Source organism: Peromyscus californicus, unplaced genomic scaffold (genome assembly GCF_007827085.1).
Source record: "Peromyscus californicus insignis strain IS unplaced genomic scaffold, ASM782708v3 Scaffold_7__1_contigs__length_154581171, whole genome shotgun sequence".
In the NCBI taxonomy this organism is placed as follows: Eukaryota; Metazoa; Chordata; class Mammalia; order Rodentia; family Cricetidae; genus Peromyscus; species Peromyscus californicus.
The window spans coordinates 1998527-2023452 of record NW_026294595.1 but is presented as its reverse complement, the minus strand read 5'-3'; the positions used below and the strand labels follow the sequence as shown (position 1 = coordinate 2023452).

The window sequence follows — 24926 nt, the reverse complement described above, 5'->3', positions numbered from 1 at the left end:
TTTTTTCAGTCATTAAAAAGTAAATAAAACCCTAATTCTGTCTTTAAAGTTCATAATTGACACTAAATACTTGGCAATAAAATATGAAAATAGATTTTAATTGTTTGGATACGCTGCCAAATTTAGAGGTTTGTACTTCCCCAAGAACCCAATGCATAATTGTTAAAAGTTTCTGGTTAAGGCTGTATCGGATCAGCGCTTACATCATCAACCACTAGTCTTTGGGCTCTGTAAATCTTTGTGGCAATAATTTTTTTTTCCATAGCAAAGTCTTACTTTTTTTTTTTTTTTTTTTTTTTTTTGCCGCTAGGGTAGCCTGGGCTAGTGATCCTTCTCTTGGCTGCTGGAAGTACGGAAATGCATCTCACTTGTAGCTTGTGTTGGACTTTTTATGGCATGTTAACTATGAATTTCTGTGGTAAAGTTAACATTGTTATTCAGATTTAACAGTAATTTGTTTTTGAACTTTCTCTTCCCATTTTCCATTATCCATCCTTTACAACCCACAGTGTACAGTCTGGATCTGCTTCTTCTAAGGATGAGTCTTGCCCCACTTAAAAGAAGTGTTATTGAAGGGCTCTAACAGGCCTGAGCATGGCAAACACTGCAGACAGGTTTTGCCCTTTCCCTCTCACTTGCTAAAATCCCTGACATTCCTAAAGCTAGCCCCCCAAGGCCTAGTCCCTTATTTGGCCATGACTCATTCTTGAGACAAAACACCAAGGTCCAACAATCAAAATTCATTATTTGACTAACATGTCCAATCAGGATTTACCAGCTCACCTTAGCGCAGACTCCCCCTTAAAAACTCACTCCTGCAAAAACACCCTCTCTTGCTTCTCTTGCTCTCTTGTTTTCTTGGCTTGTTTGATGTGTTTGCTGCTGCCTTTCCAGCCTCCCCACTCCCTCCCCACTTTCCCCTCTTAGGTAATAAATCTCCTTGGGGCTGAGAATTTGGTGTCTGGATATGTCCTCTGCCAGTTCTCCCTTCGGTTACGCAGACTGAGAATGTTGTTACTGTTGTTTTGAGATAGGGTTTCATGTCCTAAAAGCCAGTGGTAGACCAGGTTGGCCTTGAACTCAGAGATCCAATTGCCTCTCAAGTGCTGGTATTAAAGGCCACTATATCCAGCTTGACTCAGAATGTTTGAAGTATAGTAAGTGTATTCACATCTAAATTGGATGAAATGATGAGTATATGTAGGATATTGATGGAAATAGCCAATGGTTTTAATATTTTATAATGAGCTCTGTGCCTTTGAAGATATCCTGATGAATGAACTGTTTTCTGGCAATAGAGAGTAGGGATATGTCATATAAATCTCTTGCTGTGACAGGATTTTCTGTGTCTAGACCTCAATTACTTGCAGAAGAAAAATTATTTCTTTGTTGTCGTGAGTTATCTGTTGTATCCTCTGTGTATTCAAATAAAAGCTGATTTTGGGGCCAGTGGTGGTAGTGGCAGCGGTGCATGCCTTTAATCAACACTCTGAAGAGGAAGGCAGATCTGTGTGAGTTTGAGGCCAGTCTGGTCTATAGAGCTAGTTCTAGGACAGCGAGGGCTACAAGGAGAAACCCTGTCTTGAAAAAAAAACAAAGAAAAAAAAAAAAAAAAAGGCTGATTTCTGTCTGACCTCAAGAATCAAATACTTAACCAGTCCTATATTTACAATATTTTGATTTTGGCTTTAAGAAATGGTCTTTTCAGGTAGATTTAAAACATCTATGGAATTTAAATATTTGTGAATTTTGTATCTTCTTGCACAAATGCCTATTACAGTAATTTAAGATGCTAATGAACTGCCTTACCATGTGCTTAATACACTTCCTAATATCCATCCATCCATCTTTGTCAGTATGGACTGGACCTCTATCAAACTTTTCTGGTCTGCTCTCAAGATATTCCTCTGAAAAACAAGCAAGTTATAGAAAATATGCATGAGGAGGAATTATGTTGACTAATTTCCTAAAAGGACAAAAAAAAAAAAAGTCTTTGAAAGACCTTGCAATGCTTTAAAGCATTCATATATATTTTTTGAGACAGGGTTTCTCTGAATAGTTTTGGTGCCTGTCCTAGATCTTGCTCTCTAGACCAGGCTGGCCTCTTATTCAACAGAGATCCACCTGATTCTGCCTCCCAAGTGCTGGGATTAAAGACATGCGCCACCGCCTGGCAGCATTCATATTTTTATATTTACACAATGCTAATGTAAATTATATTATGCTTCTGAAATCTGTTCAGAAAAAAATGAAAGTTTGGTTTTTGTTTGTTTGTTTGTTTGTTTTTGTTTTTCTGGCTGTCCCAGAAACTTACTTTGTAAACCAGGCTGTTTTGGAACTTACAGAGATCCGCCTGCCTCTGCCTCCTAAGTGGTAGGATCAAAGGCGTGTGCCACCATTGCCCAACTAAAAAATTTTTTTAAATGTGCTAGCAGGAGTCAGAAAAATAAAATGACCTTGATAATAGTAGTAGTATGTTAACATTAAGCTAATTTTCCTATGTTCCTGGCAGTTTCTATTGTGAAAAGGGCTTTCAAATAACAGTTTAAATGTTTAGTTTTAGAGGTACTTCTTCGAAGTGGCATGAAGCCAGCATACTTAGAGTTCTAGAGGGAAGAAAAAGTACTGTGTCCTGAAGTAGCCATAGGAACATAGGAAGACCATTTCAGCCCCCCCCCCCCCCCCCCCCCCCCCCCCGGCCTTTTTTTTTTTGTTTGAGATAGGGTTTCTCTGTGTAGCCCTGGCTGTCCTGGAACTTGCTCTGTAGACCAGGCTGGCCTCTGCCTCCCAAGTACTGGGATTAAAGGCATGTGTACCATGCCTGGCTAAATAATTTATTTTTATCTCATGTGCATTTGTGTTTTGCCTGCATGTATATCCATGTAAAGGTGTTGGATCCTCTGAAACTGGAGTTACAGGCAGTTGTGAGCTATCATGTGGGTGTTGGGAACTGAACCCAGGGCCTCTGGAAGAGCAGCCAGTGCTCTTAACTACTGAGCTATCTCTCCAGCCCCTCATTTCAGCCTTTTATATTTTCAGTATCAGCATCATTGCATTCAGCTAATCAACACAGGTAAGAGAATTGTTTTATGTACACTTCTCTTCCTACCCCTGGTGCTTTTTCTCAGTAGTACCAAGGTGTAGTGGGAGGAATATTAACTTTGGGACCAGAAAGACATGGACATCCCAAAGTCTTAGACTTAATTTAATATGTGGTTGGAGGTAAACCTACTCTGTAAACTTGAGATTTAGTTTTTTCATTGATTAAAATGGAGTTACTTACACCTAATTCATGGGTTATTGTACTGCAAAGCACCTGATGTTTTCTCCTTTCTTAGGTAATTCATAAAATAGTAAGGTTCTGTCTTCTCATTTTACATAACTGAAATCACATCACTAAGGTGTTAAGGAGAAAAATCAAAATTTAACTCTTACTCTTTTTTTTAACCTATTAGACTACATTGTTAACCTTTAGATAAATAAGAAGGCTTGATTACTCATGAGAAAATGAAAAATAATAAAAAGCATCGACTTTCTGTAGGCATTTTACTATACTCATTTTGTAAGGGCTTTGTTTACTTGTCTGCCAGAGCACCATCTGTGTGTTTGGTCTCTACAGAGGCCAGAAGAGGGTGTCAACATTCTCTGGAACTGGAGTTACATGTGGTTGTGAGTGTCCTTGTGGTGCTAGGACCAAAGTCAAGCCCTCTGTAAAAACAGCAAGTACTCTTAGCTGTTGAGACTTCTCGTCAACCCCTTATTTTGTGCATTTTCATAGTTTTAACCTGGGTTATGAGGATAAACTATATATGTGTGTGTGTGTGTGTGTGTGTGTGTGTGTGTGTGTGTGTGTGTGTGTGTGTGTGTATAAAATATGACTTGTGATTCAGCCTTTAAAAGAAAAATCCCTTTTCTTAAAAAAGTTAGGTCTTCTACAACATTGATTGACTTTGACATTATACTAAATGAAAGAAGCCATCTTGAAAAAGACAGATTTTCTGTAATCCTGTTGCTTAAGAGGTTTCCAAGAGTGTAGCAGTCATGGTGACAGAAGATAGAATGGTGGCTGCAAGAGACTGGGGAGGAGAGAAATCTTAGGTGGTGGTGATGTGGATGTGCTTAGTGCCACAAAACTTGACACTTAAACATGCCTCAAGTGGTAAATTTTTATCACATGTGTTTGGCTGTGATGGTAGAAAGATTGCAACTTGTGGAACATTTAAAAGAAAACTTGGTCTCATAATTTGTTGAAGAATGACTTTTAGATAAACTGGCTTTTCTAATTTTTAATTGCAAGTATACCCAAGGTAATTAAATTTTCTTTTGTTTTGGTTTTTAAAGTTAGGCTGAAATTAATCAGAAGGCTTACTTGCATATGATTCCATTACTTCACTAATACAATTCAAAGCAGCAGTCCCAAGTTAATAGTCAAACTTTAAAACAAAGCCATGCCCATTGTTTAGCAATTATTGGTGGAAAATAATCTGTATTTGTAATGATGGGAGGGTTTTTCATTGATTTGGTTAAATCTATTCCATCCTTTACAGAGGAATATGCTATGAGAAATTCATGTGAAAACTAGTGCAAGGAAAGAAAGTTTAAAGACTGACAAAAAACAAAGAATCTAGACCAGTCTGTGTATTCCCTTATTACTCTTGCTTGTTTAATTCTGGTACTGGGGATCAAACCCAGAGCCTCACACATGCCAAGCATGTGCTCTGCCACTGAGCCCCACTGTAGACCCTAATTGTTCTTTTTTGTGGGGTTATGCACATGTGCTTGTGGAAACTGGTGGTGGACGTTGGCTGTTGGTCTCAGTTGCTTTCTGCATTCATGTTTTGAAATAGGTCCTCTTGCTGAGTCTGAAGCTCATCAGTCAAGTGAGCTTTGATGTTCTACCCACACCCCAGTGCTGGGGTTAGGACACATACCACGTTGCCTGGCTTTTTCCCTTTAAAATGGGTCCCAAGGATCAGAATGCAGTCCTCTTGATTGCCATGGCAATAATGACTTGCTGCTGACCTGTCTCCCCAGTACTTATTTTACTTTTAAAGATTCGAACCCGATGGGAATTGGCCTGCTATAACATTTTTGAGCCTTGTTTTGTTACTTCCTGTTGTGTTCTAGTTCCTGAACCGAGAGTGATCTTAACCAGAGTTGAATTTTAGAAGGACACAGCACAGAGGACAGGCAAAGAATGGAGATATGGATACCAATCAGTAAGATACAGCCCAGAAAAGAACTGAAACACCTAGGTGCCTGGGTTTATACCAAGCTTTATTATAATCTTCTCTGTGAGCTAAAGCAAGTTACTCAACCTGTCTTAGCTTTGGTTTGTCATAGAAAGTTAATTTTCATCTGCCAAGCTTAGTGTGGTAGTAGCAATATTGTGTTTAAGTCTTTCTAGTTCCACATTGGGCCTAAAATTGGCACTCATTAACTAATACATACTACTTTCTTTTTAGATTTAGCAAGATGTTTTAAGCATCCTCCTTAAGACTCCATAAAGTTGTACTAATTTGCTTACTGAGCAACAAAAAATGGTGGGGAATAGGAAGGAATCCATGAGTGTGTTTGTTCCAAAAGAAATCCAGGGTATGCTTTGAGACTCGGTATTGTTGAACTGTCTTATTGGCCATGACATTTGGGGTTTTGATAGAGTCAGAGATGTTCAAGGGTAGTAGCTGGGGTAGTTGACGTACTCCTGTAATCCCAGCACCCTGAAGGCTGAGGCAAGAGTCAATTTTAAGGCTAAATGGGGCTATACAGTGAGATTTTTTTTTGTCTCAAAAGAATGTGCTGCTGTTGGGTTTTGAGTTTTCCCTGTTTTCTGTAACTATATTCCCAAGTATTAACATATAGTGTAGCATATTGGTCATTTGTCTTTCTATTACTAGATCCTACCATTACACTCATGCAGTAGTTGTCCCCAGTATCTTGCAGGGCAGAGGATTAGTTCAAAGACTCTACCCATGCTAAAATGGTGTAGTATTTGCATATAATCTGGACAACTTTGCATATCCTACAACCCACATACTTTATATTGTCTCTTAGAATACTTGATACAACGTAAATAACTTTTTATTTGTTATGTTGTATTGTTTAGGTGCTGTGGGGAAAAGTACATGTTGGGTGTGAGTGTAATATTTTTTTTCTGTATATTTTTGATTCTCAGTTGAACTGCATTGTGACCATGTTTTCCCAGCATGTATCATGGTAGTTTATAGTTAATATTTACTTCTAAAATGACTAGGGGGTGAGTGCAGTAGAGTAGAAGAGAGGTGTAACTTACTTGTTATATAGTATATATCATAATTCTTGTGATAAAACTTAAAGGCAAACAAAAAGGCTTAGAAGGCCTAACATGAAGTAATGAACATTTCAGAATAAGGAGGGAAAGACAGACTGCTTAACTGTCACTAGATTGTCATTGGAGAGGGAAAAGAGCCCACTGGGAAAATAGAGGCACATTTCTCACTTAGGACCCACCCCCATACAAACGTTTTCAAGCCTAAAAATTAGTGTAATATTTGGTTGATTGTGTGGTATGATTTGATACGATTAAAATGAAAGCCAGGTTCAAGATTTTGAAGACTTACGTGATTCAAAGAATTTGGGTTTCATTTAGTTTTCTTCCCTGTTTAATTTCTTTTTAATTTTTAAAATCATTTTTATGCGTATGGGTGTTTTGCCTGCATGTGTATCTGTGTATTGCATATGTGCCTGATACCTATGAAAGCTAGAAGAGGGTATCAGATTTTTTAAAACAGGAATTACAGGTGATTGTGAGTCACCAGATGGATTCTGGGAATTGGAACTGGGGTCCTCTGGAAAGTGTTCTTTAACTACTGAGCTGTCTCTCCAGCCCCCTTCTAATTTTTTTAATAGAGAATTTTTTTAAGTGTCATCTTAAACTGCAAGGATGTCTGTTAAACATCACAATTAAACATGCCAAAGGAAAAGACATTATTTTGTGTGTATTGGTGTTTTGTTTGCATGCATGTCTGTGTACCATGTACATGCCTGGTGCCTGCAGAGACCAGAAAAGGACATCAGATCCCCTAGAACTGGATGAATCACAGTATAGGTACTGGGAACCAAACTCGGTTCCTCTGGAATAGCTGTCAGTGCTCTCAGTAGTTACTCTGTGCCATCAACCTTGCTTTAAAAAAACTTTAAAGACATTTATTTATGTATCTACTTACTTTGTGCATGTATAGGGATGTCAGAGGACTAAACTAGTTTGTAGGGTCTGTTCTTTCCTTTCATCATGTAGGTTCCTGAGATATCAAACCCAAGTACTCAGGTCTGACAGCAGGTACGTTTATGCACCGAGCCATCCCACAGCCTTCATGCTGTTTTCATTCAGGAATTAGCACAGATTTTGATGAAGGTAGAGAAGGATTGACTACAGGATCATATGTAATATTTAGAAATTCTGTAACTAGAAAATTAATGACCAGAGAGAATCTAGAGCAGCAGTTCTCAACCTGTGGGTCACCACACCAAATGACCCTTTCACAGGGTTCACTTAAGACCATTGGAAAACATAGGTATTTATATTATGATTTGTAACAGTAGCAAAATTACAGTTATGAAGTAGCAATGCAAGTAATTTTATGGTTGGGGGTCACCAAAACATGAACTATATTAGAGGGTCACAGAATTAGGAAGGTTGAGAACTTGGTCTAGAGAATGAAGCTTTTTGAAGAAGGGTATGCTTGCTGCTAAAATTCATTAGAACTCCCAACTGGGAGGAGTAATAAGAAGAATCGGCTGAGTGATAGTGGTGCACACCTTTAATCCCAGCACTCGGGAGGCAGAAGCAGGTGGATGGATCTCTGTGAGTTTGGGGCCAGCCTGGTCTACAGAGTGAGCTCTGGGAAAGCCAGGTCTACACAGAGAAACCCTGAATTGGGAAGGAAGGAAGGAAGGAAGGAAGGAAGGAAGGAAGGAAGGAAGGAAGGAAGAAAAAGAAGAATTAAAGTTTTTTTTCTGTTTTGTTTCTCTTGGATCTGTGGTTAACTAGGATAGAGAAAACCTGGAGGAATATAGTTGTATGAGACATGCAGGTAGAATGATTTGGTTTGAGATGACCTTAGACTTTTATAGTAGAACCCTTCCAGGTAATAACCCCTGTGGCATATACCAAGCACTGTACTGCAATACAAATACATTTTCTTTAATACTGTGGGTGGACTATTTTGTCCCACCAGTCAGCTCTGTACCAACAACTGGCTCCCAAATAACCACACAGAGACTTATTATTAATTACAAATCCTCAGCCAATAGCTTAGGCTTGTTACTAATTAGCTCTTACACCTTCAATTAACCCATATTTCTTATCTATGCTATACCACATGGCGGTGCCTTTTTTTTTTCAGCACGACCTGTTCATCACCTCCGCTGCAGCTCGCTGGCATCTCCGCCTTTTTTCCTCCCAGCAGTCTCCCAGTCTAGCTCCCCTGCCTACCTCTTCCTGTCTAGCTATTGGCCAGTTGGCTCTTTATTAAACCACTGGGAGTAATGCATATTCACAGTGTACAAAAGGATTATTCCACAGCATACTATAAGTGAGTATCTACCTGGCAAAAGTAAAAAGTATGTCTTATTTCTTACCATAACACTGCCTTGTAGGTTCCTGGCATAGATCAGACACTCGGTCTTGAATAAAAAAGAAATGAAACGTAATAGAAATGCCTATCTTGAATTCAGAGAAAATATAGGACTAGGGTAGTATTAGTGTGTAGTAGAAAGGTTTCTCTGTGTAACAGCCCTGGCTGTCCTGGAACTCATTATGTAGACCACGTTGGCCTCAAACTCACAGAGATCTGCTCACCTCTGCCTCCAGAGTGCTGGGATTAAAAGTGTGGACCACCATGCCTGACTACAAGTAAGTTCACTGTTAACTGATTAATTTTAGTAACTAGAGCCAATACAAATATTTAATAGTACTCTATCCAAAAAAATCTCAGAAGCTCTCTTACTGTGAGTACTATTTTCCATTTCAATACACATTAATGGTGTCTAGAGGAGACCAAGAATGAATATGCACCTTCAGTGTGACTCAGGTACATTTTAAAAATCATTTTATGTGTGGAGGGAGAATATGGGGGTGTGGGGGACATTGTACGTACATGTGTGCACACTTACATGCCACAGTGCATGTAGAAATCAGAGGACAGCTCCTGGGAATTGGTTTTCTTCTGTTGTATGGGTTCTGAGAATCGAACTCAGGTAACCAGGCTTAGTGGCAAATGCCTTTATACAGAGTCATTTCACTGGCCCTGAGGTGCATTTTTTTTTCCTATGGTCTTCGCAGAAGGGCATAGTTGAGCATAAAATTGTCATTTGATGTCACCCAGCAGTGAATTTGAGCTGGAATTACATAGATGTCTACCTGTCTTCTGTTAATTTTCTATTTTTTAAACTTTTGCAAAAGAGTCTTATCATGCCCAGCCAAATTTGAACTCTTAATAACCCTGCCTCAGCCTTCTAAGTGCTCCATGCTCAACTGGCATGTGCCACCTTACCTGACCTGGCTGAGACTGTGTTTCAATCAAAACCTCCAGTGGTGGGGCTGGAAAGATGGCTCAGTGGTTAAGAGACCTGCAGTTCTTCCAGAGGTCTGAGTTCAATTCCCAGCAACCACATGGTGGCTCACAACCATCTCTAGGAGGATATGATGCCCTCTTCTGGCATAAAGTCATATGCAGATAGAGCACTCGTGGAAATAAATAAATCTTTTATAAAAATCTCCAGTGGTCTTTTATGAGTCAATAAGATAAAAGTAATGAAAGGTTAGATATTATGAAAAATATAACACCACCTGGGCAATGGTGACCCAAGCCTTAAATCCCAGCACATAAGTGAAGGAAATTAACTTTCACCTCAGATGATTTTATTTTTTATTTATTTTCCTTTTGGCTTTTTGGGTACCACCATATATAGAAAAGAAAACATCCCACTGCTCTGCTTAATACCATGGTGTTCTTGGTAGCATTTGACACTTATCACCTTTGTGAAAGCAGGAGACAAACTTGAAATGCCTACCAAACACCAAGATGTCCGTGTGTGTATTAAAGATGGGAGGGCTGAGAGGCTGTGTTCAGTTCATGATGTGCTTGTGTGACGTGCATGCAGACCAGAATTTGATCCCAAGCATTGTATACACCAGGTGCAGTGGCACCCACCTGTCATCCTAGGAGGCTCAGAAGTTCAGAATTATTCTCAGCTACAAAGTGAGTAAGAGGCCGTCCTGGGCCACGTAGGACCCTGTTGTCGCCCCCCACCCCCCACCCCAAAAGTGCTGATGTTCTTTCCTCTGTAAGTAGGATACATCTTACTCTGTAGTGGTGTACAAAAATGAGACTTTTTCTTCTAAGTGTTCCTTTATATTTATTTAGATTAAAATAGATTACAGTGTCCAATTAGGAAATCTATATATTTTGCTTTAGTAATATGCTTCATAAATTGGAATGTTTAGATTAGCTAATATCTAATTTTTTTTTCTAAATTTTGAAAAGCTTTGGGCTGGAGAGATGGCTCAGAGGTTAAGAGCACTGGCTACTCTTCCAAAGGTCCTGAATTCAATTCCCTGCCACATGGTGGCTTACAGCCATCTATAATAAGATCCAATGCCCTCTGGCATGCAGGCAGAACACTGTATACATAATAAATAAATCTTTTTTTAAAAAAACCTTTAGCCGGGCGGTGGTGGCGCACGCCTTTAATCCCAGCACTCGGGAGGCAGAGCCAGGTGGATTTCTGTGAGTTCAAGGCCAGCCTGGTCTACAGAGCGAGATCCAGGAAAGGTGCAAAGCTACACAGAGAAACCCTGTCTCGAAAAACCAAAAATAAATAAATAAATAAACCTTTAGTATTTGACTGTATGTAATATTCTGTGTGTATTAAGTCTTTTGTATGTATATATCCACATAAAGCCCTTGGTCATTTTACAGTAACTCTATGAGATAGACATTGTATCATTTTTCTCTTATAGAAACTGTATACCTAGGGTGAGCAAGAAAGGAGTGGTACAACCAGTGTACTATGCATAGTAAAAATGGTGTAGGGTGAGGTTTTTTTTTTTCTTGTTTGTTCTTGGTGCTGGGGGATCAAACTCTGCACCTCTCACATGCTATGCATGTGATGTTCCAGTAAGCTGTAACGCCAGCCCGAGGTGTATTATTCTAATTGGGTTTTTCTTAACTTCAGATTGCATGCTTCATTGTCACAAATAAGAACAGCATTCAGGCGGTCACAGGTTTGAGACAAACCTGGGTTATATAACAAGACCTGTCCCCTTCCTACATCTCCCCAGATGCAGTTTAAATGGTACTGCATACGCTTGCTCTGGTGTTTGTCCTGCTTCTTTAGTAAACATTTGAATATCCACTGTGTGTCAGACTAAGAGCTAAGACAACAGCCATTAATGAAAAACAGAAAGAAGCATGGATTTTAATTTATGTGATATTTAAAAACAAAAGGATAATATGTATTAAGTGGTAAAGTGCCATGGAGACTTGTAGAAATGAATGGAGATCATCAACTATTTTCACAAAGGAGTTTGTACTTTATTGTCTATAGCAACTGGAATTAGAGACTGAAAGATGAAGAACCAAGAGTAGATGGCTTCTTGTGCTAACTGATAAAAATAGAATTTTAAAACAACAAAATTAGTCCTTAGTGTCTTAAGACAAAGATTAGTTTAAGTCTCTAGAGTATTATCAGAAGTAGGCAGCAATTTCTGTGATGCCTCCGCATGGTGGAGGCTGGAGAGGCTCTTATGGCCTGTCCATGGAGGCTGGAGAGAAGGAGTCTTACTGTATAGTGTTTGATAAACCTCATTCCTGCTGAGGGATTCAGTTAGTTTCAGTTTTTTTAAAAAAATCAAACAAAGTAAATTATCTTAAGTTTTTTTTGTTTTTTTTTTATCACCTCTTCAAAGAAACAAGTGGAACTTTGAGCCCTCCAAATCTTTCTGACCTCAGGGTATTGGTAAAAGTTCTTAGACTCTGGGGTTATACTCAAGAGAGTTTTCACAGGCCTTCTGCTGTTGTTGCACTATTCAGTTCAGAAATAGGATGAAGACTTAATCAGCAGGGAAAACTAACGTAAAATACAAGCTCTAAAAGAAACTTCTCAGCACTGAGGCATTAGATATTAAACAGTTATGTTTGTCTTAATAGAGCTCTGCTTTGGGACCTACCAATAACATTTCAATTTTTGTCTTGATTTCTGACAGTTACAGTACCTTAACCAAGTCACACCATCACACTCACACTTAATTTATTATCTGTAAAATAGCAATGTAAAGATTAAATTAGGACTCATTCATCATGACATTAACAAACAACATACTGCTTTAAAAAAAAAATCCCAAAATCCATGATTGGCTTCCATTAGGCACATGAGAAGGGGGAAATGTTAGACCAAAATGAGCCATCTTAGAAATAAGACCAAAATGCCTTCACCCAAAAACTAAGGCCTAAGATTTTTCCTTCTAGGAATAGGCCAATAGTTACTGAAACAAGTCAGTTCAGATTCCAAAAACCAGGAAGTGTAAAAAAAGTACAGAGTCACAAGATAGTCACCAGGTAATGCCTGCCAGACTATGGAATGTCCTCTCCCTGGTTTCCAGGGTAACTGACCATAAAAATGCCCCTCTTGGTCTGTATAGCTAATGCTTTACCAACGTAATTACTGATGTACTTTCATGGAATAAGTCAGATGCAAAAAGAATCAGAGTCTTAACTAAAATTTTGGTGATGTTAGAGAATTGCAGAAATAAATGTTGAAAACATGGTAGCTGATCTATTGGAAGGGGACAGAGATTGGTACTCATTGTGTTAAGTAACAGAGAAGCACATAATCAGTAATTGCTTAGAAGGAAAATTGTATCAGGCAGAAACTTTATATATCTTATTGTTTATGTATTCATCTACTGTATCGATGAAAGCTGTTTTGACTGATATTAGATATGAAAAAGTATCACTGACATTTATCCATTCTCAGAGCTGGGGCTTTATCTATGGATTTAAAAGAGCTGCATGCTTGGCTATATCTGATAAGTCAAATCAGATAAGATGCTTAATATGGGATTCTCCATTGTGTGTTTGAAGAGATTCTCCCATCGCTATGTTTCTCTCTGTGGCTTCCATGGGAAATTAAAAGTTAATTTTGTCTTTGCAAAAAAAAAAAAAAAAAAAAAAAAAAAAAAAAAAAAAAAAAAATGCCCCCACCTGAGGGCAGCCAATGAGAAATGGTGGCGGGCAACCACTCCCTTAGAAGTAATTTCTAGAAGCCCCTAGAAGCGAGCCAAGCAGAATTGTACCCGTACTAGCACCCCTAAACGATGTAACCTTGTGACTTTTCCCTTTAAAAACTGAGCTTGCGGACAGGAGGGCACTTCCTCCAGCCTCCACTGCATTGGATGTATTGGACGAAGTCCCTGCCTAGGCTTGTATTGCATTTGGATATCCCGAAATTAAACCTTGCTTTTGCAAAAAAAAAAAAAAAAAAAAAATCAAATTTTGACTGCAATGGGAGCATCAGCAAAGGAAGCATTTCCTTTGACTCTAAGTGAAAATGGGCAAGTGGACCGTGAAGATTCCTGGAAGTAGAAGGGGAAGATGATCTTGTACAGATACCAGGGTTACTAAATCAAATCCTGAAGTTATTGAAGTTTGTTTTCAGTAAAGGTCTAAGTTAGTGCTTACCCAACATGTCTCTTAGTTTGGTACCCTAAATCAGCATCTATTAGCCTGTATAAATTTGAATCTGCAGGGGCTGGAGAGATGGCTCAGCAGTTAAGAGCATTGACAGCTCTTTCAGAGGTCCTGAGTTCAAATCCCAGCAATCACAGCCCTCTTTAATGGGATCTGATGCCCTCTTTTTGGCACATAGGTGTATGTGCAGATAGAGCACCATATACATAAAATCTTTTTTTTTTTAAAAATGCCTCTATGCTAAGACTTTGATTTGCTTCACTAACATGACCTTTACTATACCAGATGTTCAATGTGTATCCATTCAGTGGATGAATGAAAACATTTTTCTGTTGGCTTTTCGGAAAACCATTTTAAAGTATTTTTCAATCTGGTACTATGTATTCATTTAAATTTAATAAAATTTACATTTATGAATATTTTGCCTGCATGTGTTATGTATGTATACCACATGTGTGCTTGGTACCCACAAAGGCCAGAAGACACGGGGTTCCCCTTGAACCAGAGTTACAGATGGTTATGAGCCACCATCTGTATGCTGGGAAAAGAACCTGGGTCCTCTACAGGAACCAAAAGTGCCCCTATTTGATCATTTTTGAAACATGGACTTACTACATACCTAAGGCTGGCCTCAAACTTAGAGAAGTCCTCCTGTCATAGCATCCTGAGTGTTAGAACTATGAGTGAGGACTGCTATATTTTTCCCCACTATGTATTTATATTTGGGCTTGTAAATTTGGGCTGATAGTCTTTGTGTATTTTCTTGAGACAGAGTCTACCAATACAGCTCTCTGGCGGCTTAAAACTCAGCAACTTAAGACGAGGATGTCCTGGAGTGCACAAAGACCTGCCTGCTTCTAACTCTAGAGTGTTGGGATTAAATGCATGTACCACTGTACCTGGCTCCTTAATCGGGTTTTTTTTCCAGTTATTTTATGTGCATTAATGTTTTTTGGGTCCTCCCAAACTGTAGTTACAGACAGTTGTGAGCTGCGATGTGGGTGCTGGGAGTCGAACCCGGGTCCTCTGGAAGAGCAGACTGCTCTTAACCACAGAGTCATCTCTCCAGCCCCGACACTGTAATCTTAAAGCAGGAGACATAAATAAAAGGCAACAGAAAGTCCAGAAAAGAATCTATCCTTATCGGTATCATTAGCTGGTTAAGTGATTCTCCTTCTCTTGGGATTGTTGTTTTCTTATGTTTACTATTACTGATGATTTTTGTTTTCTGGTTTTTTTTTTTTTTCCGTTTAATATTTAGGAATGGTGCAACTCTTGATGTTTTAGTTGAGCCTTAGAAGAGAAAATAGTATTTGGCATATGATGTTGCTTAGTTACTATATGTTCAATTAAAAACCCAAAGCACAGGGACTGGAGCAGTGCCTCAGTTGTTAAGAGCACTTAATGCTCTTGCAGAGGACCTGGGTTCAGTCCCAGCACCCACATTATGGCTCAAAACCATCCTTAACTCCAGTTCCATGGGATCTGAAGCCCTCTCCTGGCCTTGGGTACTTGGGTACTGTATGTGGTGTACATACATACATATTCAGAAAAAAAGTTCACACATAAAAAAATGATCTTTTAAAAAAATCCAGCCAGGCAGTGGTGGTGCACACCTTTAATCCCAGCACATGAAAGGTAGAGGCAGGAGGATCTCTGTGAGTTTGAGGCCAGCCTGATCTACAGAATGAGTTCCAGGAAGCCAGGTCTGTTATATAGAAACCCTGTCTCGAAAAACCAGAACTAAAACAAAACACAAACAAAGCCTAAGCCAAAATTTGAGTTGTAAAGATTAAACACTTAGCTTTATTGATGTGATGAACATGAAGCTGTAGTTTTTTTTTTTTCTTTTTTGTTTTTTGGTATTTGTTGTTGTTTTCCAAGACAGGGTTTCTCCAGAACTTACTCTATAGACCAGGCTGGCCTTGTAAGGTGTGGGGGAAGATTGAGTTTTTAATGAAAGATATTTCCAAGCTGTAGAATTTCTGCTTTGCCTGCCTTGAATTTATCTCTTTTGTGTATTAATGTGAAATTCTGTTTGCTATAGTCATCATAGTATTTAAAATTTTAGTATTGATGATTATAGGGAAATATAGTTATGACACTTTCACAATAACCAAGTATTTTAACTTTATGTGTAAAGCATTACAAATTAAAGGCCAGAGTATTGTTGAGTTCTTCTTTACTTTTGGAAGCCAAGACCTGAGTTGTTGTATGTGCCAAAGGCAGCCCTGTTGTAGGTAGGTGGGGTTATTGTAAAGAGAGTGTTTTATTTATTTGGAATCTGAACTATCTTGACCCAAATAGCACAGAATGCCCTTATTAGAATGAAAAGCCTAAATTACAAGTAGCAGGTGTCCTAGTAAAATATTTTACAAGGTTTAAAAAAAAAAAGTTTGTTTTTATTTTGTCCATTTTTTTAATAATAGAGAGTAATCAAATATCTAGCGTATATTTTATATGAGTCTTTGTGGTTTTTGTTTTCCAGGCATTTAAAAAATATTTAACCATTCATGAGTTGAGCCTCCTTCTTGAGTTATGGATGACAAGGCTTCTGTTGGAAAAATCAGTGTCTCCTCAGACTCAGTATCTACTCTTAACAGTGAAGATTTTGTCTTGGTTTCCAGGCAAGGAGATGAGACACCATCCACAAATAATGGAAGTGATGACGAGAAACCTGGACTCAAGGTAAGGCTTGACAGCCTAAATGTTCCTTGCTAAATCCAGTGCACAGCTTGGACTTCATAGAAAAAAAGAGTAAGGTGGGGAGAACAGAGGATCCATAGGTACACTTCTCAGTGGTGTTGAAGAGTTTTGTATGTACTTATGAGTTATTTTTTATTTTAAGGATTTTTATTTTGACTAGCTTCTCTTAAATTTGTCAAAACTCTTAGGGTATAAACATTTTTAACTTCAGGATTGTTCTCTTTTTCCTATTCAATCAACAACAATGCTTGCTTCTTTCAGGCTTGTGTGTTCAGTGTAAGGACACCAACAGGTCAGCATTGCAATCCATAAAAACATAACATTTAGGCCAAAAACAGAGCTTTAAATACCTCATCGTTTGACCACTCTGTTTGTCTTTTCTCAACTAAATAACCATTACTTCTTTCGACATGCTCTGTTACTGTTCTGCTCTTCATGGATATAAATGGAAATATTACCTGTTGAAGTTTTTCATTTATAATACAAGTAATTCCAGTATTCTAGTTTCTACTGTGTGTATTCATTCAACAAATACTTCTTGAAAACTCTGTGCCAAGTACTGGTAAAGTGGTAGTGGACAAGGCACCTGCCCTCTTAGAGCCTGTATACTAATGGGAGGAAAGAATACAGACAAATAAGAAAGTCATGTGGCAGTATAGCCCTGGGGTTGTGGCTTGGTAGCGTGTTGGCCTAGCATGCAAGAAGCTCCAGTCTTGCTTTCCAGTACCATAGAAAGCCAGGGATGTTGGCATATAATCTCAACACTTGTCTTAGAGACAGGAGGATCAACAATTAGAGATTGTCCTCTGCTGAGCAGTAAATTGGGGGCCAGCCTTCATTATATGGGAACCTGTTTTTAAAACTAATAACTTAAAACTTATGTAAATACGTTAAGGAAAAGGATATGTGGTAAGGAATGAAAGATTTTTGTGGTTGTTTTTTAACTGTTGCAAACTTTTGTCAAATTTTTAAAAAATTCTTTTTAAAATGTTTTGTGTGTTTGTGTGCTAATGGCCAAGATCATCCATGACTCGCCTTGGGGAATTGGAAGACAACTCTTGGGAGTTGGTTCTTTCAGTACAACTTGTGAGTCCGAGGAGTCAAACCCAGCAAGTAAAGCAATATCTTTTGCTGGCTGAGCCATCCCTCCAGCACTTGAAAATATTTTTATTATCTATCACTTGTAAATACACAAGGGAATAAATAAGAAAACAGTTTAAATAACTCCAGTTCTAGGGATTCTTACCCTCTTCTGGCTTCAATGAGCATCTGTAAAATGTAGCATGCATTCACACAGATGTACACATACATATAAAATATTTAAAAATTAATGACAGTTACTGTTTTAACGACCAGTATTGAGGGGCATTGAGTTCAATCCCCAGGACTTTTTTTTTTAATAGAATTTTTTTTAAAGAAAGGAGAAAAAAAAAATGCATTTGAAGTGAGCCCTGAATGAAATGAAGAAAACCATGGAGAAACTTTCCAAAGGCAGTACCAGATACAGAGACACTGAGGGCAGCAGCTCCCAGCAAAGCCAGCAGAGTAAAGTGGAAGCCATGTGATCGGGGACGCGCAGGGCCACAAGATGGCTTGTTTCTTTTGGAGCTTTGTTAGAAAATTTGGACTTTGTTCTAAACATGAGGAGAATTTTTGAAAGTTTTGAATGGGGACATGATCTAATTTACATTTTAAAAAGCTAACTGGCTGAGAGTGATGCCCTGCATAACAGCATGATCTACTCCCAGAATCACTGGTGACAATTATAAAATCAAAAATGAAAAATAGCATTTAAAGTCTCTGGAAATCTTTGAAAAGAAATGCAGCTAATGGGAAATCTTAGTCATGAAACTGGTAAGAATCTCACTTTACAGTCCCCATCTTGTTCTCCCTCCTAACAGACGATAACTGCATCTGCTCTACAGACTGGCATAATCAAGAAGATGGCCTGGGAGGAATGAGGGGATGGGATCAGAGAATGTGGTCAATGCATACTGAATGAACAAATAGTAAAAAGGAAGAAAATGGGGTCAGGAGGTATTGACCCTACTCCTAGTTCCTGAGCAGTGACTCGGATGTTGGCCTGTAGGGACTGTAAGCCATAAAGCAGCTCTTCTCACCGTCTTTATTGTCAACAAATGGAAACAATAAGAATTCCAGAAGTGGAGTCATCAGGATCCTAAGTCAGCACAATATGTTGTCTACAGTGTCTGATTTCTAACAACAAAAAAAGATTGTGGAACATACATAGAAACAAAATATACATACACTGAAAAGAAGAAAAACAGGCAACAGAAATTTCTAGTCAGTGACCATTGAATTTAACATATGAAGCATTTCCAAGACAGCCAGAGTTACAGACAAACTGTATCTTAAAAAAGATAGTGTTTCAAAGTCTTTATTGCTATGTCCAACAAATGATAGACTATCATGCTTACAGAACAGATGGGTACATGGCAGTGGCATCAAATACTATAGACAGTATCAATAAGGAGGGCTGGAGAGATGGCTCAGCAGTTAGGGTTCTGGCTGCTCTTCCAGAGCTCCCCAGTTAGATTCCCAGCACTCACATGGTGGCTCACAGCCATTAATGTCTGTAACACTAATTCCAGGGACTCTGCCAACCTCTTCTGGCCTTCACCAACACCAGACAGACATTCAGGCAAAACCACCCATAAGGAGCTAGATTGTTTTTAAGGAGCTAGCTGCAAATTCCAGAATTAAAAAGTATGATGAGCATAAATGTTCAGTAACAATATTCAGAATGCCCTAATGTAGCCCTTCCTTTTAACTTTATTCTGTGTTCATTATTTTATTACTTTTTAAAATATTTCTTGAGTAAAGAGTAATAATTACTTTGTTTTGTTATCTGTATGATTTTTTTAAAATTCTTTTTTTGGTTTTTCAAGACAGGGTTTCTCTGTGTAGCTTTGCCTGGTTCTGGAACTCACTTTGCACCTTTCCTGGCCTTGAACTCACAGAGATCCACCTGGCTCTGCCTCTTGAGTGCTGGGATTAAAGGCGTGCGCCACCACCGCCCAGCTCCTGTATGATTTTTTTAGTATTGAACAGTCTTGATTTTGCAATTGTTCACTTCCTTTTATGAGTAACTAATGATAAACCATTATGGCCTGGAGTATAATTTAGTGAAAAAACAAAAAGAAAATCATTGGAATACAGCACTTCTCTTTCTCAGGCCTGACACACTCACTCATTCTATCAGCCTATTCACATGTCTCAGCACTTTAAAGGCCAGTTCATATCAAACAATTGAGGGAGACTTCCCCAGAAATAGTGGAGACTTACTTACAGGAGTCATAAAATATATGTGAGCTTTTACTGTATTTCACATTTCTTTTAACTTTTGGAAGCAAGCACATTTTTCCTTAAGAAAGCTATTAAACAGAAAACATTAATATTGTCATGTTGTTACCTATTTCTGAATGTTTTAGATACATTGTACTTTTTCATGGAAAACTGAAAGAAGAGAGCAGCTGCAGCCTTTATTTGTTGATATCATCATTTGAGAGTGATGTCCAGCATAACATCTTTGCTGATACCTTGCTTCAGAACATGGACCCTCACCTTGATCAGTGCTGGCCTCTTGGTTTGCTGATTGTGTGTATTTGTGACCCTTAGATTGTAGGGAATGGAAGTGAGCAGCAGCTGCAGAAAGAGCTCGCAGATGTGCTGATGGACCCTCCCATGGATGACCAGCCAGGGGAAAGGTCACAGCCGGATGGTGAAGGAGATGGGCCGCTTTCTAATCAACTCTCAGCTTCATCCACCATTAACCCTGTGCCACTAGTAGGGCTTCAGAAACCAGAGATGAGTTTGCCAGTGAAACCTGGACAAGGAGGTTAGGATTACTGCATTGCTTGTGTAACTGAGGTTATTGTTTTAATATGGAGTGTGTTCTGTCCTGTGCTAGATTCAAGAGCAACATGAAAATTATTGTAGGTTCTCTAAAAGCTCCGAATTCTGTGTCTAAGAAGTTGTTAGATACATATGCCATTCTGACCTTTCCTTTAACTGTTTGTTATATCAAAGAATAAAAACAGTAGTTACAGGATACTGAGAAGAAAGTCTTTTTTTTCAAATGTCATTCAGGAAATTTGTGATGAGTTCAAAGCCAGCCGTTAGTATAAAACTGTGTCTCAGAAAATCAGAAACAACCAAAGTTTTCCAGGAAAGAAGACTGATTATGATGTTAGAAAACAGATGTTTGTTCCAGGCCTGCATAACCAGTCAGAGAGCAAGCTGGGAATGGAAAAGAAGCCCAGGGCCAGAAGAGCAGTTTATTAGATGGAAAGCAGGGATGCTAAAGGAGATCATGAAGGAGCTAGCTGTTGAGTGAAAACACGGCAGCTGCAATCAGAAGACTGATCAGGACTTGCAGAGTGTTGAATACTAAATCTATATTTGGCTTAGTTGTAAATTATAAAATCAAAGCAAATTAGGAGATGGAAAGAGGAGTCAGATCTGAATCTCAGGTTACATTTTAGGTTTGGAATTAACATCAATACCTGGAAATCTTGATGTTAACAGAGTTCTAGTGTAAGCTGCCTAGCTTCTATGGGTGTATTTATTTATTTATTTATTGCCCCCTGGAATATGGCATACTGTCTTAATTAGTCCTTGATTTTTGAACCTAAATATGTCTTTTGGATGTTTATTTGCTGTTCATGTCAACACTATTTCAAAGAGAAGAAGCATATCCTTACACTTTGTTTCTTTCAGACTCTGAAGTGTCGAGTCCTTTCACACCAGTGGCCGATGAGGATAGTGTGGTTTTCAGTAAACTAACTTACTTAGGCTGTGCCTCAGTCAATGCTCCCCGGAGTGAAGTGGAAGCCTTGAGGATGATGTCCATCTTGAGAAGTCAGTGTCAGATTTCTCTGGATGTGACCCTCTCAGTGCCAAATGTATCTGAAGGAACTGTGAGGTAAGGCTGGCCTCTGACATGCTCTTGCACAAGGAAGCACTTCTAGGTAACATATGACATGTTCGTAGCCTCCTTAAATTGCAACCCTCATGAAAAACAAATGCTCGTGTGTACATGGTCTACATCCCAATCCTGTTTAGAGTATTAGAAATTTAAATGGTTTGGAGATAATTAAAACATATTGACCATGAAAGAAAGATTTTTCCCTTCTTTTTTAAAATGAGAAACCAGAAGTCTAGAGAAGTCTAAGAAATGAGTATTGTTTATACTAATTCAAAGAAATAAAGATAACCAAGTCAGATGATTGTTACTAACCAGTTAAATACAGAATTGCTAATTCAGAAAGTATGTTTATTTCAGAATAATAACATGAACTAAAAAACTCTTTAATTTTACTTTCCTGTTGATAAGCAGTTAAAATCTTGGCTCATGTGTACTCTTTATAAAAGCTGAGGAAATAGCTGTGTTATCACAAGGATATGAATTTAAAGCATTATGGCGCTTGCTCATAATCCCAGTGCTTGGGGGGTGGAGTGGGCAGAGACAGATGGATCCCTGGGGCTCACTGTCCAGTCTGTCTCAGTTCAGTATGTATGTCTGTCTCTGTCTCTCTTTCTCTCTGTTGTTGTCTGTCTGTATCTCTCTCTGTTTCTGTGTGTGTTTGTCTGTCTGTCATCTGTCTTTGTGTGTCTCTGTGTGTGTCTCACACAGAGTATAGATGTCTCCCTAGCAACAGCACCAAGGTTTTCTTATCTTCACATGTAGTTATATACATAAAAACCAAAGTCTTTGTGGATATATGTGTGCTCACCTTTGTATTAGGATAACAGAACCCTAGAGAAATGATTTAAAAAGGAAGTACTCACTTTGGCAAATGGTTTCAGAGGTTTCAGTCCAAGGTCAGCTTCACAGTGTCTCTAGGCCTGATAAGGTAATATATCACAGCAAAAGGCCTTGGTAGAGGAAGGCTTCGTACCTCAGGGCAGTCATTAAGTAGAGAGAAACAGAACACGTGGCAGGGAAAAGATAAGCATGTCCCAGTGACCTATTTTCTCTAGCTGTGTCCTGCTGTCCAAAGTGTCCACCACCTCCTAAAGTAGCACCTACAGCTTTCAGTGCACGAGTCTGGGAAGATAGTTCATACTAAAGTCATACGGTATATATGGGCCTATGTCTGTGTACATACTTATAAATCTGCATACACATGCACATATGAATAGATCAGTCAACCTTTTTTTCTGGCAGTGGAATTACACATGATGTGTATTATACTTCATTTGCTTTTATATTGTAAACCTTTTACCATGTCAGTAGATTTGCTTAAGTTTTATTTATGATGGTGCATAAACAGATTAGTAACCATTTCTTTTTTTTAATTTATTATTTATGTGCATGTTTGGTACCCTGGAACTAGAATTACAGACATCTGTGAGCTTCCATGTGGGTGCTGGGAATTGAACTCGGGACCTCTGGAAGAGCAGCCAATGCTCTTTTAACTCCTGAGCATCTCTCCAGCCCAACTATTTCTTGTTGTTTTCTTTTTTTTTTTTTTTTTTTTGGTTTTTAGAGACAAGGTTTCTTTGTGTAACAGTCCTGGTTGTCCTAGAACTCGCTCTGTAGACCAGCTGACCCGGAACTCACTGAGAGCTGCCTGCCTCTGCCTCCCAAGTGCTGGGATTAAAGGAGTATGCCACCACTGCCTGGCCAGCCCAACTATTTCTAATGTTAGACATTTTAAGGGTTTTTTTTTAATGAGAAAAGTACTAATAACATTATCAGTTATTGTTTAGGCATCTGAGTGCTTTATAAGTGGGTGGGTAATTTGCTCGATCTTTATTTCCTTAGAATACATTCCTGATACATTCACTGGCTCAAAAGTTTCCCCATTGTTACTGCTTTTGTTAGTTTAGAAATAGTTGATCCATTTTATACTTTGAGAAGAGGGTGTTTGCAGTACCCTTAGAAACATGCTGGGTTTTTATAGCAGCAGCATAGCAGCTATATCTGGAAAGTAGTGTAGCAGAAGTTTCTCTGGTCCTACTCAGCTCCACGGTCCCATAGCCACTTATAAAATAATCACTCAGAGGCTTATATTAATTACCAACTATATGGCCTATGGCAGGGTTCTTTCTAGCTAGCTCTTTCATCTTAAATTAACCCATTTCTATTTATCTATGTATCACCACGTGTTCTGTGGCTTTACCTCCATCCCATTTTGCTCCTTGGACGGCAGTTTGGCATCTCCCTTGCTCTCCTGTCTCCTCTCATTATCTCTCTTGGATTTTCCCACCTGGCTCCATCCTACCCTTCCATAGGCCAGTGCAGCTTTATTTATCAACCATTCAGAGCAACACATATTCACATCATACAGAAAGACATCCCACAGCAGTAGGAAGCTAAATAGTTAATCTGAACATGTAATTTATCTCTGAGCATCAGTTTCAAAATCTCAAATTCTAATTTTAATTCTGATTACTTTTAATGTGCATTTCAAAGTGAATGCTTATTCTAACAACTGAAATTATGCTTTGTTCTAATATATTTTCCTTTTGTAAGGAAATGAGAAAACGTATCTATCTTGCCCCACATTCTCAGCGCCTTTATGAAAGTGTCTTTAACCTAGGTTAGAGCCCTTTTGGGTTCTTCCATTTTGAACCAGGCTCCTAGGACATTTTCCCATTGATGGCTTTGCCCTGTAGTTCCTTCTTGACTTTCATAACTGTCTTTAGTCCTTTAACAGAGTCTAGAACATTGTAGCTATCACATAAATACTTATGGAGTGAGTAGATTTGATTGAATGATGTTTTTTTGATGTGCATTAACATCTTTTGGATTTAATGTGTGTTTTTTTTGAACACTAGTTTTTGTGTTCAGTCATGCACTGTGATTTTTTTTTTTTTTACTTTTATAAACAGAACATTCTTTTAAGAAGATAACCAGATGCAAAGGTTTCACAGTCTGTAAAATTTATGTACTGGTTTTGTCTTTATTTTAGTTGCAGGCTATAAGAGTCATGTTTGCTGATGTTGATACCTTTCTATAGGTACAAGTCTCAGATTGAGTACTATGGAATTATATGATCAATATCTTCAACATCCCTATGTGACTTACATAGCACAATTCAGCATTAGCATGGCTAGCATACTACAAGTGGCTTACGTGATCATCTTTCTGGACAGATGTCTTGAATCCTAATATAAATGCAGTACAAGTTGCCCATAATTAATCTTTTTTTTTTTTTTTTTTATTTTTGTCTGAACAGACTTTTAGATCCTCAGATCAACACTGAAATAGCAAACTATCCTATCTACAAGATCCTCTTCTGTGTCAGAGGGCACGATGGGACTCCTGAGAGCGACTGTTTTGCATTCACTGAAAGTCACTATAACGCAGAGCTCTTCAGGATACATGTCTTTCGCTGTGAAATACAAGAAGCCGTAAGTCTTTCTGAGAGAACTACAAATGAGATGCTCAGTGGGTAAAATGCTTGCTGCACAATCAGTCATGAGGACATGAGTCTATCCTCTGCATAGGTGGGTCCTGGG

The 24926-nt window shown here is 38.6% G+C and overlaps 1 protein-coding gene across 6 annotated transcripts in view; it reads left to right on the top strand.

Annotated features, from left to right (window-relative positions):
• The window catches only part of Rabgap1 (RAB GTPase activating protein 1), a 129969-nt gene that overhangs the window by 14213 nt on the left and 90830 nt on the right, over nucleotides 1-24926 (top strand). For 5 of the 6 annotated variants that reach the window (XM_052726613.1, XM_052726610.1, XM_052726612.1 and 2 more), the window contains 4 exons: nucleotides 16219-16418; nucleotides 20076-20295; nucleotides 21177-21381; nucleotides 24644-24818. In XM_052726613.1, coding sequence (XP_052582573.1) covers nucleotides 16269-16418; nucleotides 20076-20295; nucleotides 21177-21381; nucleotides 24644-24818 — 750 coding nt within the window. In that variant the 5' untranslated portion in view covers nucleotides 16219-16268. Of the gene's footprint in view, nucleotides 1-8425; nucleotides 8574-16218; nucleotides 16419-20075; nucleotides 20296-21176; nucleotides 21382-24643; nucleotides 24819-24926 lie in introns of those variants that run through there. The other variant, XM_052726611.1, reaches the window with a different exon arrangement.